At 47.8% G+C, this 16,700-nt stretch overlaps 1 protein-coding gene across 1 annotated transcript in view; it reads left to right on the top strand.

The window, feature by feature from the left end:
* Positions 1-16,700, top strand: part of CCDC112 (coiled-coil domain containing 112) — a 96,749-nt gene that overhangs the window by 63,128 nt on the left and 16,921 nt on the right. Inside the window, exons 7-8 of the mRNA XM_075341892.1 lie at positions 696-1,112; positions 16,018-16,113. Coding sequence (XP_075198007.1) covers positions 696-1,112; positions 16,018-16,113 — 513 coding nt within the window. The remainder of the gene's footprint in view (positions 1-695; positions 1,113-16,017; positions 16,114-16,700) is intronic.

Here is a 16,700-nt window from a genome sequence, read left to right on the forward strand (position 1 = left end):
TCTGTCAGCAGGTTTTTTCTATCTCATCTGAGAGCAGAATTATGTAGGCAAAGATCCTGAATAGTGTTGAACAGACCCGGACTGGAAAAATCCGGATCCGCGCGGTTTCAGCGGTAGATCCGGATCCGACCCGGATGCGGGATTCCGGATGTAAGATCCGGATTCGGCATTTTTTTTTCTTTCTTTCTCTCTCTCTCTTTCTCTTCCCTTTACATGGCTGATAAGTAGAAAAAAAAAATAATTTGTTTCTGATACTGTCTAAAAGGTTTGTTAATTTTCTAGATTTATGCTAAGTTTGTTAATGGTGACCCTTTAATAAATAGAAGCACTGATCATTTATCTTTTGTTAAGCGTCATTCAGATGTCTGTTTTTCACTTATAGACTGTGGATCCTTGAAAATCACAACAGTATACGGATGCCTACCATGTGCAATCCGGGTGTGATATTTTTTTCAGTTTGTAATGGGTAGAAGAAACTTTACATTTTTATTTTATTTATTTATTTAAACCATATGAGAAAATTACTCATGGTAAAAACTGATACACTGATGAAAATGTGATCCAAAATACTGATGAATTGCATTTTTAAGCACAAGAGAAATCATAGACATCTGAACGACACCTAACTTTTACAAGCACGAAAGTATAAAAACATATCTTGGTATTCTGATATAAATTTATCCTTTATTTCCCAGTCTATTCAAAAGTGGAAAGCTAAGAAACAGGAGGAAAAAATAGAAGTGTCAAAAGGGCAAGAGAAAACAAATGACATTTCTGAGTTTGATCAAAACCAGCAGGAAGAGTCCCAAAGGCAAAAATTGGAAGAGGAGAGAAGGAAACGTCACCAGGAACTGGAGGCCTGGAGGAGGCAGAAAGAAATTGAGGCAGCAACAAAACTGGAGGTAAAGTTGAAGGAAGAAGAAGAACGTCAGAGAAGACAGAGGAAAGAGCGACAGAGGCAACTGGAAGTCAAGCTTATAGTTGAGGAAAATACAAGGATCAAGAAGGAACAAGAAGACTTTCTAAGACTAGAGAAGGAAATAAAGCAGGAAGCTGAGAGAGAAGAGAGACAAAGAATGGCTGCTTATGAGATCTGTAGGTTTCAAGAAAGGGTGAGTAAGAATGGTGACTATAAAAATGTGTCCCAGTTTTCTGAAAATCATGTCACAAGAACTCTCTTGCACACGCTGTGAAAACTATGCAGTCCTTGTGATTTGAAACCCACAGCAACTGAGTTAGCATTGTAGATATATCAGTGCGTATTTCACCCTTTACAATGTAGAGGATGAGATGGACTGAATTTTCACACCATTTTCACTACAGGATTAGCAGCAATAAATACCGTTGCAGGTTCAGTATGGGTAAACTTGATGTCCTTTCATCACAAGTGCCTCACCCCTAGTGATGCAAACTACCATGTTTCCCTGAAAATAAGCTCTAGCATGATTTTACAGAATTTTTGGAGTAAGCTTGATATATAATATACTCCAAAAATAAGCCCTAGTTGCAGTCATGGCCGGTGTTAGGGGAGTCAAGCTTTGCAATTTCTCAGGGCACCACTTTATTAGGGACCCCAGCGGTTGTAATCAGAGTTTCAATGTGTTTAAGTACATGTGATAACTTCACAGTCATGTGACGAAAGGTCTCTTAATTGCAGAGGTCTAAAAGAACTGAAAAGGAGATAGGCTAGTATTCAGGATTGGTATTATGGGGAAGGGAGAGCAAACTGGGAAATTTCACAGGGCCCCCATTCTCCTTTTATATCCTGATGATAACACTGCTCAGGATCTTTGTGACATCACAACATGTGACTAGGTTGTCACCAAAAGGTCTCTTAATTGCAGGAGTGTAAGGCTATGTGCGCACGCTGCGTTTTTTTGACGCTGCGTTTTTGTGCGTTTTTGGCCACTAAAAACGCACAAAAACGCACCTGCGTCCAAAAAACGCATGCGTTTTTACCGCGATTTGGTGCGTTTTTGGCTGCGTTTTGCTGCGTTTTTGATCTCTGCGTTTTGCTGCGTTTTTCCAATGCATTGCATGGGCGGAAAACGCAGAAAAACGCAGGAAAGAATTGACATGTCCATTTTTTTTTTTCAAGTTCAAAAACGCAGCTTAAAAAAACAGTTGTGTGCAGACAGCAAAAATGAAAACTCATAGACTTTGCTGGGGAAGCAAAGTCATGCAGTTTTGAGGCCAAAAACGCACCCGAAAAACGCGCAAAAACGCCGCGAAAAACGCACTGTGCGCACATAGCCTAAAGCTTAGGAGGAGATAGGCAGGTATGTATGTGCAATCTATGGATGGATATGTAGATAGATGGATAGATAGATAAGAGATATATAAATAGATAGATACACACTTGTTACACCCAGGGTTTGGAGAGTTAGGCTATGTGCACACGGTGCGTTTTTCTCGGCGTTTTTGCGCGTTTTTCGGGTGCGTTTTTGGCCTCAAAACTGCATGACTTTGCTTCCCCAGCAAAGTCTATGAGTTTTCATTTTTGCTGTCCCCACACAGCGTTTTTTTTCAGCTGCGTTTTTGTGGTGACCACAAAAACGCAGCATGTCAATTATTCCCGCGTTTTTCACTGCGCTTTTCATCCATTGAGTTCAATGGGATGTTGAAAGACGCAATGAGAAACGCAAATAGCTGCGTTTTGGTGCGTTTCTAAGACCAAAAACGCAGCTATAAGCGCAGGAGGTGGGTAGTAAAGTGACGTGTACAGGAAGAGGATTCCTTCTGTCAGTATAGACAGAAGCATGAATCCTCCCGGTACCGTCACCGCCGCGTCCATCTCCCGTCCTGTGCATGTATGCTGCCGTGCGGCGCCATGTACAGGCAGGAGGTGGAAGCGGCTGCGAAAACAAAAGTTAACAGTAGAATAAAAAAAAAAAAAGTTATACTCACCTGTCTGCAGCCTCGCGGTGCCATGCCCGCTCCCAGCTCCTGTCACGGTATCGCCACCCCCGCTCCGGCTGTGTGCAGTCTCCCCGGGGCAGGACCTTGCTTGCAGGACCTGGCGATGGATCACCTGATGCAGTCACCTGACGCATCAGCTGATCGAGTCTCGGGCTGACGCGGGCGCCCGGCCGGTATCAGCGGATGCGTCAGGAGACTTCATCCCTGATTACCGGCAGCTGCTGCAGCGATCGGACAGGATCAGACTCCCGCCCCATCGCTCCGGGAGCTGCCGGTAATTCAGCACATAAGTGAGTATTATTTTTTTTTTTTTTTCTACTGATGCATCAGCTGATTGTATAATCGGCTTTTATACAATCAGCTGATGTGTGATGGGATTCACATCCTTTAACCTGACACATCATCTGATCGCTTTGCCTTCCAGCAAACCGATCAGATGATATTGGATCCTGATTGGACGGCGCGGGACCCTGACCCAGGATTACTGCGGAGGGGGGTTTATTTCAATAAAGATGGAGTCACTAATTGTGTTGTGTTTTATTTCTAATAAAAATATTTTTCTGTGTTGTGTTTTTTTTTTATCTTTACTAGAAATTCATGGTGGCCATGTCTAATATTGGCGTGACACCATGAATTTCGGGCTTAGGGCTAGCTGATAATATACAGCTAGCCCTAACTCCATTATTACCTGGCTAGCCACCCGGCATCAGGGCAGCCGGAGAGTTGGATACAGCGCCAGAAGATGGCGCTTCTATGAAAGCGCCATTTTCTGGGGTGGCTGCGGGACTGCAATTCACAGCGGGGGTGCCCAGAAAGCATGGGCACCCTGCACTGTGGATTCCAATCCCCAGCTGCCTAGTTGTACCCGGCTGGACTCAAAAATGGGGCGAAGCTCACGTCATTTTTTTTTAAAATTATTTCATGAAATTCATGAAATAATTTAAAAAAAAAGGGCTTCCCTATATTTTTGGTTCCCAGCCGGGTACAAATAGGCAGCTGGGGGTTGGGGGAAGCCCGTACCTGCCTGCTGTACCCGGCTAGCATACAAAAATATGGCGAAGCCCACGTCATTTTTTTTTTGGGGGGGGCAAAGAAATCCTGCATACAGTCCTGGAAGGAGGATGCTGAGCCTTGTAGTTCGACAGCTGCTGTCTGCTCTTCTGCATACACTATTGGATGGAGGATGCTGAGCCTTGTAGTTCGACAGCTGCTGTCTGCTGTCCTGCATACACTATTGGATCGAGGATGCTGAGCCTTGTAGTTCTGCAGCTGTCTGCTCTTCTGCATACACTAGTGGAGAATGAAGAACACATTGAAGAAGGAAATGACATCAGACCTTTTTTTTTTTTGTTCACTGATAAAAAACGCATAAGGACGCAGTGAGCAAAAACGCAGCAAAACGCAGCAAAAAAACGCACCAAATCGCGGCAAAACGCGTGCGTTTTTTGCCGCGTTTTTTCGACGCAGGTGCGTTTTTGTGCGTTTTTAGCGGCCAAAAACGCACAAAAACGCAGCGTCAAAAAAACGCAGCGTGTGCACATAGCCTTATGTTAATGTTCCAGAATGTAATAGGACTATATTTTAGTAAATGATGATTTTTTTTTAGTTCAAGAATACAGTGCCTTGCGAAAGTATTCCGCTCCCTTGAATTTTTCAACCTTTTCCCACATTTCAGGCTTCAAACATAAGGATAAAAATGTTAATGTTATGGTGAAGAATCAACAACAAGTGGGACACAATTGTGAAGTTGAACAAAATTTATTGCTTATTTTAAACTTTTTTTAAAAATAATTAACTGAAAATTGGGGTGTGCAATATTATTTGGCCCCTTTACTTTCAGTGCAGCAAACTCACTCCAGAAGTTCATTGAGGATCTCTGAATAATCCAATGTCCTAAATGACTGATGATAATAAATATAATCCACCTGTGTGTAATTACGTCTCCGTATAAATGCATTCAAGAGGGCCGAATACTTTCACAAGGCACTTATTATTCACCCAATTTTGACTGGCACTGTAAATATGAATTGTTGTTCATGGAGAAAAACAAGACATCTCCTGAAAATAAGCCCTAGCCCATCGTTCAGTGTAAGAAATAATATAAGACCCTGTCTAATTTTTGGGAAAACACGGTAGCTAGCCTTTCATCACAAGTGCTCTGAAAAGAATACCCCAGAAAAAACTGATATGTTGTATTGTGCCTGGTGCAGCCTTGACGGGGGTGATGTTTGTATGCCACAGGGATTCATAGACTGAAGTCACGCATCATCCCTTTAGAGCAGGGGTCTCAAACTTGGCTGGGTGTATGGGCCGCACAGAGGAAAAAAAATAATTTGGGGGGCTGCATTCTTTGGAGGACAAAGTGACATTTTTATTGGTACCATATAATATATATATATATATATATACAGGGCCGTATTTGCCATTAGGCACTTGAGGGCACGTGCCTAGGGCGGCGCCTTCCAGGGGGGCGGCGCCCAAACTAAAATTTAAAAAAAAAAAAAAAATTTTTTTTTTTTTAAATCTTCCTCCCTCCTCCAAACTCTTTATTAAATCCGGCGCCTTTTTGGAGGAGGGAGGGGGCGCACAGTCATTTATAGTCGCGTCTATAACACGCGAATATAAATGAAACTGTGAGCGTGCCGGCACTTACTTCCGGGGTCAGAGGAGCTGTAATCAGCTCCCCGCCCCGACGTGCTGCCGTGCGCTCACTGTGCAGAGGTCACAGGAGCGTGAGGCAGCGCCGCGCAGAGGAGGACGGGACATGGAGCCGCCGCCGAGGAAGAACGGGAGGTGCAGCCGCCGGAGATGCCGCCTGGAGCAGGTAAGCGCTTTACAGCCGAAGACAGCGCCGAACAAGCAACCCGGGGGGGGCGCAACATGGAGGATGGGGGGATGGAACATGATATGGGGGCGCAACATGGAGGATGGGGGGATGGAACATGATATGGGGGCGCAACATGGAGGATGGGGGGATGGAACATGATATGGGGGTGCAACATGGAGGATGGGGGGATGGAACTTGATATGGGGGCGCAACATGGAGGGTGGGGGGATGGAACATGATGTGGGGGCGCAACATGGAGGATGGGGGGGATGCAGCATGATGTGGGGGTGCAACATGGAGGCTGGGGGGAGGATGCCGCATGATGTGGGGGCGCAATATGGAGGATGGGGGGGATGCAGCATGATATGGGGGCGCAACATGGAGGATGGGGGGATGGAACTTGATATGGGGGCGCAACATGGAGGATGTTGGGATGGAACTTGATATGGGGGCGCAACATGGAGGATGGGGGGGATGCAGCATGATGTGGGGGTGCAACATGGAGGCTGGGGGGAGGATGCCGCATGATGTGGGGGCGCAACATGGAGGATGGGGGATGGAACATGATGTGGGGGCGCAACATGGAGGATGGGGGGGATGCAGCATGATGTGGGGGCGCAACATGGAGGATGGGGGGATGGAACATGATGTGGGGGCGCAACATGGAGGATGGGGGGGATGCAGCATGATGTGGGGGCACAACATGGAGGATGGGGGGGGGATGCAGCATGATGTGGGGGTGCAACATGGAGGATGGGGGGGGGATGCAGCATGATGTGGGGGTGCAACATGGAGGATGGGGGGGGGATGCAGCATGATGTGGGGGTGCAACATGGAGGATGGGGGGGGATGCAGCATGATGTGGGGGTGCAACATGGAGGATGGGGGGGATGCAGCATGATGTGGGGGTGCAACATGGAGGATGGGGGGGATGCAGCATGATGTGGGGGCGCAACATGGAGGCTGGGGGGATGCCGCATGATGTGGGGGCGCAACATGGAGGATGGGGGGATGGAACATGATATGGGGGCGCAACATGGAGGATGGGGGGATGGAACTTGATATGGGGGCGCAACATGGAAGATGGGGGGATGGAACATGATGTGGGGGCGCAACATGGAGGATGGGGGGGATGCAGCATGATGTGGTGGCGCAGCATGGAGGATGGGGGGGGATGCCGCATGATGTGGGGGCGCAACATGGAGGATGTGGGGGCGCAACATGGAGGATGTGGGGGCGCAACATGGAGGATGGGGGGATGAAGCATGATGTGGGGGCGCAACATGGAGGATGGGGGGATGAAGCATGATGTGGGGGCGCAACATGGAGGATGGGGGGGGATGAAGCATGATGTGGGGGCGCAACATGGAGGATGGGGGGGATGAAGCATGATGTGGGGGCGCAACATGGAGGATGGGGGGGATGAAGCATGATGTGGGGGCGCAACATGGGGATGGAGCATGATGTGGGGGCGCAGCATGGGGGATGGAGCAGAATGGGAAAATGGGGGGGGAGGGAAAATGAGGGAGGGTGGTGGACAGTATAGCAAATGGGAGTTACAGTATGGAGAATGAGAGGCATGGTATGGAGAATGGGGTAGCACGGGGGGGGGGGGCATGGTATGGAGAATGGGGTAGCACGGGGGGGGCATGGTATGGAGAATGGGGTAGCACGGGGGGGGGCATGGTATGGAGAATGGGGTAGCACGGGGGGGGGGCATGGTATGGAGAATGGGGTAGCACGGGGGGGGGCATGGTATGGAGAATGGGGTAGCACGGGGGGGGGCATGGTATGGAGAGTGGGGTAGCACGGGGGGGGGCATGGTATGGAGAATGGGGTAGCACGGGGGGGGCATGGTATGGAGAATGGGGTAGCACGGGGGGGGGGGCATGGTATGGAGAATGGGGTAGCACGGGGGGGGCATGGTATGGAGAATGGGGTAGCACGGGGGGGGCATGGTATGGAGAATGGGGTAGCATGGGGGGGGGGCATGGTATGGAGAATGGGAAAGCATGGGGGGGTACTCTGTATGGAAGGGGAACCATGGTGGGCTTGGTATGGAGCGGGCTTGATATGGAGAAGGGGCAGCATGGGGAGCGCTCAGTTAGGAGCCTGGAAGGGCTGGGTATACAGAATGCGAAGCATAAGGCTCATTATAGAGTGGGGACATCATGAGGGGGGCAGTGAAGTGGGGGCTGCATGGAGAGGTGGGGACAGTGGAGGTCATAGTTCATAAGTGAGGTAGGTCTGGAGGGTATAATTCAGTGGGGAGGGCAGTGGGGGTTTCATGTGAGGGGGCAGTGTAGTGGAAATGTTATAGGAGAGAATGTGGAGGCTGTATACTGTAAGTGACACGGTGTGGGGTCATTCTTTGTGAAGTGAGCTCAGTGATGGGCAATTATTTATTCTTGGGCTTACTTAGGGTGGTTACTCTTTAGTGAGAATTATGAGTCTGTCACCAGATTTTTGCCACCTAATTTGAGAGCAGCATAATGTAGGGGCAGAGATCCTGATTCCAGTGTTGTCACTTACTGGGCTGCTTAGTGTAGTTTTGATAACTACTGCTGATTAAACAGTGATGTTATCATTACAGGACTACTTGGTGTGCTGCAGGTAGTCCAGCATATTCATGAGCTCTGTATAACTGCGAGATCTGCAGCAGAGAAAATGACAGCAAACAGCTCAGTAAGTGACACATCGCTGGAATCAGGGGCTCAGTCTCTACATTATGCTGCTCTCAGATGGGGGAGCAAAACCTGGTGACAGATTCCCTATACGGGCACCATTGCAGTATGTGCTGCAGCAGACCAAACAAGAGGGGAGTCTTGGGAGACGCAGGACAATGTGTTGCTAAGAACGATGACATTTTACTTTTACTCCCAAAATGCCAATTAATCTGCAGACACATTTATACAGGGGATGTCGCTCTGGCATATACAGTTTTAACTTAATATTTTATTATATATATGCAAACTGTTCTGTCCCCCCTCGTGCGGCTGATGTCTTGGTGCAGATGTGCACCGTCCTATTTGCATATTAAAGACAGTCCCTCGTCCTTAGGTGAGAGTCAGTGCTGTCTAAAATCACTTAGCATTTCTGCACGTGTCCTGACACTGGAGGAGCAGAGTAGCACTCCAAGTGTCAGTGTGGGTGTGACTGCAGTGTCCGCGTGGGTGCGCCTGCAGTGTGACTGCAGTGTCCGCGTGGGTGCGCCTGCAGTGTGACTGCAGTGTCCGCGTGGGTGCGCCTGCAGTGTGACTGCAGTGTCCGCGTGGGTGCGCCTGCAGTGTGACTGCAGTGTCCGCGTGGGTGCGCCTGCAGTGTGACTGCAGTGTCCGCGTGGGTGCGCCTGCAGTGTGACTGCAGTGTCCGCGTGGGTGCGCATGCAATGTGACTGCAGTGTCCGCGTGGGTCCGCATGCAATGTGACTGCAGTGTCCGCATGCAATGTGACTGCAGTGTCCGCATGCAATGTGACTGCAGTGTCCACGTGGGTGCGCGTGCAATGTGACTGCAGTGTCCGCATGCAATGTGGGCGCGCCTGCAATGTGACTGCAGTGTCCGCGTGGGTGCGCCTGCAGTGTGACTGCAGTGTCCGCGTGGGTGCGCCTGCAGTGTGACTGCAGTGTCCGCGTGGGTGCGCCTGCAGTGTGACTGCAGTGTCCGCGTGGGTGCGCCTGCAGTGTGACTGCAGTGTCCGCGTGGGTGCGCCTGCAGTGCGCCTGCAGTGTCCGCGTGGGTGCGCCTGCAGTGCGCCTGCAGTGTCCGCGTGGGTGCGCCTGCAGTGTGACTGCAGTGTCCGCGTGGGTGCGCCTGCAGTGTGACTGCAGTGTCCGCGTGGGTGCGCCTGCAGTGTCCGCGTGGGTGCGCCTGCAGTGCGCCTGCAGTGTCCGCGTGGGTGCGCCTGCAGTGTGACTGCAGTGTCCGCGTGGGTGCGCCTGCAGTGTCCGCGTGGGTGCGCCTGCAGTGTGATGCAGGTACGTTCTGACACCTGGTTGCTGCCTGTATTTGACTGCCGATTCAATGAGGAAGGTTGTTGAAGTGAGCAGACAGCACATCACAGCGCCGTGTCCCCCTCCTTACTGTACTCCTCCTGTGTTGTGTGCACACCCGCACTGACGCTTGGAGTGTGCCGCTGTGCTCCTCCTGTGTTGGATGCACACCCGCACTGACGCTTGGAGTGTGCCGCTGTGCTCCTCCTGTGTTGTGTGCACACCCGCACTGACGCTTGGCGTGTGCCGCTGTGCTCCTCCTGTGTTGTGTGCACACCCGCACTGACGCTTGGAGTGTGCCGCAGTGTTGGGTGCGGTGCAGTCAGGAGATCTGGTGTTGCGGTGCTCACTCTCACCAATGGATCACTATTAATCAAGACAAAGGCCTGGCTAGTATTTTCCTATATTCGGTGGTATCGTTCACCCAGGCTTAGGCCACGCAGAAATGTCCTCATTTTCATATCAAATAAATGTGGCTTTTTCAGTGAACATTAAAGGGAACCTGTTACACCCTTTTTCAATTCTAAATTGCCCCCCCTCTTGTTAGTGACGCAACGTTAAGTGATGCACATTTTCTGACTAACAAGACAATGGAGCAGTTTAATATTAAAGGTCGTGACCAGTTCCTTTTAAGCTGAACTATATGGGTGGGTTTATTTCTCCACAGATCATGTCCCCCATATAAATATTTCCGCAGTCTAGGTGTCATTTTGGGGTGACAGATTCCCTTTCAGTCAGCTTAAAAATCATCTCACCTGACGAATGAGTTTTTTGCTCGTGCATCGGGTGATGGACACTGTTTAGATAAATCAGTTTCCCATCTTTGGCTACAGTGTGAATGCTGCTTTAAAGGGGTTTTCTCACATTGGGAACTTACCCCCTATCCTTGGGATGGGGAATAACTTTCCAATCGCTGGGGGTCCGACTACCGTGGCCCCGAGTGTTTCCCAGAACCAGAACATGCAGACAGAATGGATTCCGGGAGTAAAATTTCATAGTCCTGTCTCCTGAGCTGTGCACTTAAGAGGTCTTTTGAGCAATTGGTGGGGGTCTCAAGTCCCACCCCATGATGCCCCTTCTCCCTACTGAGCCCACCTCTGCCCTACTAATCTCCTCAGAATTAATGGACCTAAACCTATAAGATCTCGTCCAAAAGTTAAGTCTACTGCCTGGGACTAATCAGTATTGTGGTTCTTATATGGTCCACAGTCTAATGATGGCTGGTAACAACTACCAGCATCTCCTTACCATTGTTAAGGGCATACTGAGAGTTGTACGTTAATGCAATACATAGATGTATATGGGTCTAACCTGACACTGCACTTGATTGCTGTGTGAAGTTGGCAATGTATTCATGTACTGATGGTGGTTTTGGCGATGTATTGTCTTCAGGGTGGGTTTGGTGATGTATTATTGTATTTAGGGTGGTTTTGGTGATATTACTGTATTGACGGTAGTTCTGTTGATGTATTACTGTACTAACTGTGGTTTTGGTTATGTATTCTTGTATGTAGTGTGGTTTTAGTTATGTATTACTGTACTGATGGTGGTTCTGGTGATAGTCATGTGGCTGTTGTAATCTTTACCTTATCAGTCTTGATCCTAAAACATAGGGTCAGCGTGCTGGACTAAAATACAGCTATCTGCATGTCTGTCAGCCGAATAAGTAATAGACTAAAGCCCCCATACAGTATAATCTGATCTTTCAGCCGGCAGCTATCTTGCTCGGCTCTCCCATATACAGGAGCACTCATTCTGCCACTTGTTTCTGTGTTCTTTATTAGAGCCGCTGCTAGACATCTCCGACAGTAGCTTATCATTTAGAGGATAATAGGATCTACACTCCGTAATTGGACATTCTGGATCCTTATTCCCCCCCGACAATCAGAAGTTAGAGCCTCCATTCACATTGGGCTTTCAGCAGAACCTGTCGATATTGGCGGGTTTAGACAACTTTAGGTTAATGTGTATGGAGGTCTTAACTACTATCTGAAAGCTCTGGGCTCTATCGGGGAATGTGCACACGTCTTGTAGATGTCTGTGAACCCCCGGAATTATTCAGACAGAAAACACTTCAGGACAGTCATCATTTTATCCTGAAGCAAATATTTTTTTTTTTTTTTGCTGTGGCTTCTTGGTTGTTTTTTCCAACATCTTTTAGCTACGGGACTTTACTTATTTTTTAAATGAAGTAGTAAGCGGCATCCAAGCAGAAGCCGCCATATAATGGCCGGTCACAACTAGTAAGCGGCATCCAAGCAGAAGCCGCCATATAATGGCCGGTCACAACTAGTAAGCGGCATCCAAGCAGAAGCCGCCATATAATGGACCGGTCACAACTAGTAAGCGGCATCCAAGCAGAAGCCGCCATATAATGGCCGGTCACAACTAGTAAGCGGCATCCAAGCAGAAGCCGCCATATAATGGACCGGTTACAACTAGTAAGCGGCATCCAAGCAGTAGGCGCCATATAATGGACCGGTCACAACTAGTAAGCGGCATCCAAGCAGAAGCCGCCATATAATGGACTGGTCACAACTAGTAAGCGGCATCCAAGCAGAAGCCGCCATATAATGGCCGGTCACAACTAGTAAGCGGCATCCAAGCGGTAGGCGCCATATAATGGACCGGTCACAACTAGTAAGCGGCATCCAAGCAGAAGCCGCCATATAATGGACTGGTCACAACTAGTAAGCGGCATCCAAGCAGTAGGCGCCATATAATGGACCGGTCACAACTAGTAAGCGGCATCCAAGCAGAAGCCGCCATATAATGGACTGGTCACAACTAGTAAGCGGCATCCAAGCAGAAGCCGCCATATAATGGCCGGTCACAACTAGTAAGCGGCATCCAAGCGGTAGGCGCCATATAATGGACCGGTCACAACTAGTAAGCGGCATCCAAGCAGAAGCCGCCATATAATGGACTGGTCACAACTAGTAAGCGGCATCCAAGCAGAAGCCGCCATATAATGGACTGGTCACAACTAGTAAGCGGCATCCAAGCAGTAGGCGCCATATAATGGACCGGTCACTGTGGAGCCGCTTCATGTCTGAGGAAACCTGACGCGCTTAAAAAAAACTCCAAAGACTGAACATATGGACAGCAAGTTGTTTTACACTGCAGTGTATGAGTTCATTTCTTTAATATTTAGAGTTTGGGTTTTTTGGGCGGGTTATAGGGCGGATCTATCTGAAAAAAACACACCTTGGGATCACTGATTTTGAACATTTTCACTTGTTCATTATAGCAAACGTGCACATTCTTTGTTTAACCCCTTCACGACCATGGACGGATATGTCCGTTATGGAGTGTGTCCCGTTAAGCCCCGCCCCCTTTTTTTCAACAGCTGACATGTGTGCCTGCTAGCCGCGGGTGGAATCACTTCCACCCGCGGCCATTAACCCCTTAAATCTTGCTGCCAAAGTCTGGCAGCAAGATCTAAGTGCGCGCGGCCATGTTTTTTTACTTACCACCGTCCCCACCGGAAGTCATGTGCGTGATCAGGTGACTATCGGTGGTTGCCATCGTAGCACAGGGTCATGTGATGACGCCTGCAGCTACGAAGTTTCACTTTCGTTTTCCCTCGGCCGAGAGCAGAGGGAAAAAGAAAGTGACTGTATCTGCTGTTTACAGCTGTATAGCTGTGATCAGCAGATAGATAATAGCGATTGGATTGCTGATCGCTATAGCCCCCTAGGGGGACTAGTAAAATAAAAAAAAAAAGTAAAAAAAAAAGTTTAAAAAAAAAAAAAAAAAAACCTAAAAGTTCAAATCACCTCCCTTTCCCCCATTGAAAATTAAAGGGTTAAAAAATAAATAAATATACACATATTTGGTATCGCCGCGTTCAGAAATGCCCGATCTATCAAAATATAAAATCAATCTGATTGGTAAACGGCGTAGTGGCAAGAAAATTCCAAACGCCAAAATTACGTTTTTTGGTCGCCGCAAGTTTTACGCAAAATGCAAGAACAGGCGATCAAAACGTAGCATCTGCGCAAAAATTGTACCATTAGAAACGTCAGCTCGAGACACAAAAAATAAGCCGTCACTGAGCCATAGATCCCAAAAAATAAGAACGCTACGTGTTTCGGAAAATGGCGCAAAACGTGCGCCACTTTTATTGGACAAACTTGTGAATTTTTTTTAACCCCTTAGATACAAGTAAACCTATACATTTTTGGTGTCTACAAACTCGCACCGACCTCAGGCATCATACACACACATCAGTTTTACCATATAGTGAACACCGTGAATAAAACATCCCAAAAACTATTGTGCCATCATATTTTTTTTCAATTTTTCCACATTTGGAATTTTTTTGCTGTTTTCCAGTACACCATATGGTAAAACTTATGGTTTCATTTAAAAGTACAACTTGTCCCGCAAAAAACAAGCCCTCATATGCAAGATTGACGGAAAAATAAAAAAGTTACGGCTCTCGGAAGAAGGGGAGCAAAAAACAAAAATGCAAAATCGGAAAGTGCCCCGGGGCTGAAGGGGGTAAATATAAACATTTTTTTATATATATATTTTATTCCTTTCTTGTAACTAATAGTCTTACAATTAGCACTATATAGAAAATTTGACCAACATCTTTTAGTAATGTTCCCCATATTGTTGTAACGTGGCCATCCTTGTCCCCTTGTAGTATTGTGCCCCATCCCACAGTAATGTGCCCATCCTTGTCCACTTGTAGTATTGTGCCCCATCCTAGTCCCCATCCTACAGTAATGTGCTCATCCTTGTCCCCATCCTAAAGTAATGTTCCCCATCCTTGCCCCATTTTGTAGTAATGTGTTCATCCTTGTTCCCATCCTATAGTAATGTGTCCATCCTTGTCCCCTTGTAGGAATGTCCCCATCCTATAGTACTGTCCCCATTCTATAGTAATGTGCCCATCCTTTAGTAATGTGCCAACCTTGTCCCCATCCTATAGTAATGTCCCCAGCATTATCCCTATTCTATAGTAAGGTTTCCCATCCTTGTCCCCTTGTAGTAGTGTCCCTATCTAGAGTAATGTGCCCACCTTGTCCCCATCCTGTAGTAATGTCCCCATCCTATAGAACTGTGCCCATCCTAGTCCCCATCCTATAGAACTGTGCCCATCCTAGTCCCCATCCTATAGTACTGTGCCCACCTTGTCCCCATCCTATAGTAATATGCCCACCTTGTCCCCATCCTATAGTAATGTCCCCTTCCTATAGTAATGTGCCCACCTTGTCCCCATCCTATAGTAATGTCCCATCCTATAGTAATAATGTCCCCATTCAATAGTATTGTGCCCATCCTTGTAATCTCCCCATCCTATAGTAATGTCCCCAGCCTTATCCCCATCTCATAGTAATGTGCGCACTTTGTCCCCATCCTGTAGTAATGGGTTAGCAGCTCCCCTCACCTTCCACAGACGCCGTAGTGAAGCTGAGGGGAGTGGTCTGCGGCCCCAGATCCACAGTGATTGGAGAGATCGGTCACAAGGCCGGTCTCTCCAATCAGAGCTGGGGGCGGGTGAAACAGAGGTCACAGAGCTCCAGCCAATGATCGGTGCTACAGCTGCCCTGATCTTGGCTGGATTTCAATGTTTCAGCGATTTTCAATGGTTGAAACATTAGTGGCTGTGATTGGCTGAGCGACGTTCGTCAGCCAATCACAGCCTCCGTAGGTCCGGGGAGGAGACACCACCTCTCCTGAGGTCCCCTCCTCCCCGAATCTAAGGTATTTGCAGCGATCGTAGCCACCAGGACTGCGATTTCACCATGACGTACTGGGTATGTCATGGGTCCTTAAGTACCAGGGAGCCATAACGTACCCAGTACGTCATAGGTCGCTAAGGGGTTAACGTCCAACACACACACACACACAAACAAACCATTCTTCTCACCTGTCCCGCTCTCCCTCCGCTGCCTCGTCTCTGCTTCGTGCGGCCCCCAGGCCCGTGCCCCTGTTCACTATTGCGGCAGGTTCAGTGTCACTGTCAGTAATTTATGGGAGATGATTGTATTGCCGGCGCGAGAGCACAGCGCCGGCAACACATTCATCTGATATAAAGCGCAGACAGTGGCTGCGGCCCCTGCACCTGCTGCGATAGTGACCAGCGGCATGGGCCTGGGGGCCGCATGAACTACCCTGAGGGGCCGCATGCGGGCCGCGTGTTTGAGACCCCTGCTTTAGAGGTACACTAGGTATAGTAAGGTATATCTACTTTTCCCAGAGTGTTTCCTTAAATATGATGTCTTTCATAGAGATTTCTGAGATTTACTTTAATCCTTCACTCTAGGATCAACAAAAAATTGAAGAAAAGACATATGAAAAAAGAGCCCGAGAGGAAGCTGAAAAAATGAAAGAAAGAAGATTAGCGAAACTTAAAGAAAAGGTAATGCCATCTTTCCTATTTTTAAGAACCAGAATTAAAATTAATCATAATTTTACTACGGAGGCAATATAAATGTGACTAGCATGAAGATTACAAAATTATTCTGACACTGTCTGCGATGTCGTAGTGTGCAAAATACCCCAAAATAAGTGTTTCATCATGGATAACATGAGTCAACCTGTACAGTGGAGATATTTATCATGTGCATTTGATTTCTTAAGTGCAGGATCTGTGGCAAAGATAATTGATGTGTGCTCTATTTGAGAATTTTGTCTGGTTCTAATTGAGTTATTTTTAGCCATATTTATAACATTTTACCTTATAAAACCTTTCAATAATTTTGCATATGCTTGCTGTGAGCAAGTGAGTCTAAAATAACATAACATGACATAGAATAAGCCAGTATTGCACTTTCACATATACTAGGAAGGGAAGCTAGGTTTCTCTATCGTTTCATTGGGGGACACAGGACCATGGGTTATGCTGCTGTCACTAGGAGGCTGACACTAAGTAGACACAAAAAGTTAGCTCCTCCCTAGCAGTATACACCCCGAGCCGGAGGCGGACCCAGATCAGTTTTTTGCTTA

The sequence above is a fragment of the Anomaloglossus baeobatrachus genome, chromosome 1 (assembly GCF_048569485.1).
Source record: "Anomaloglossus baeobatrachus isolate aAnoBae1 chromosome 1, aAnoBae1.hap1, whole genome shotgun sequence".
In the NCBI taxonomy this organism is placed as follows: Eukaryota; Metazoa; Chordata; class Amphibia; order Anura; family Aromobatidae; genus Anomaloglossus; species Anomaloglossus baeobatrachus.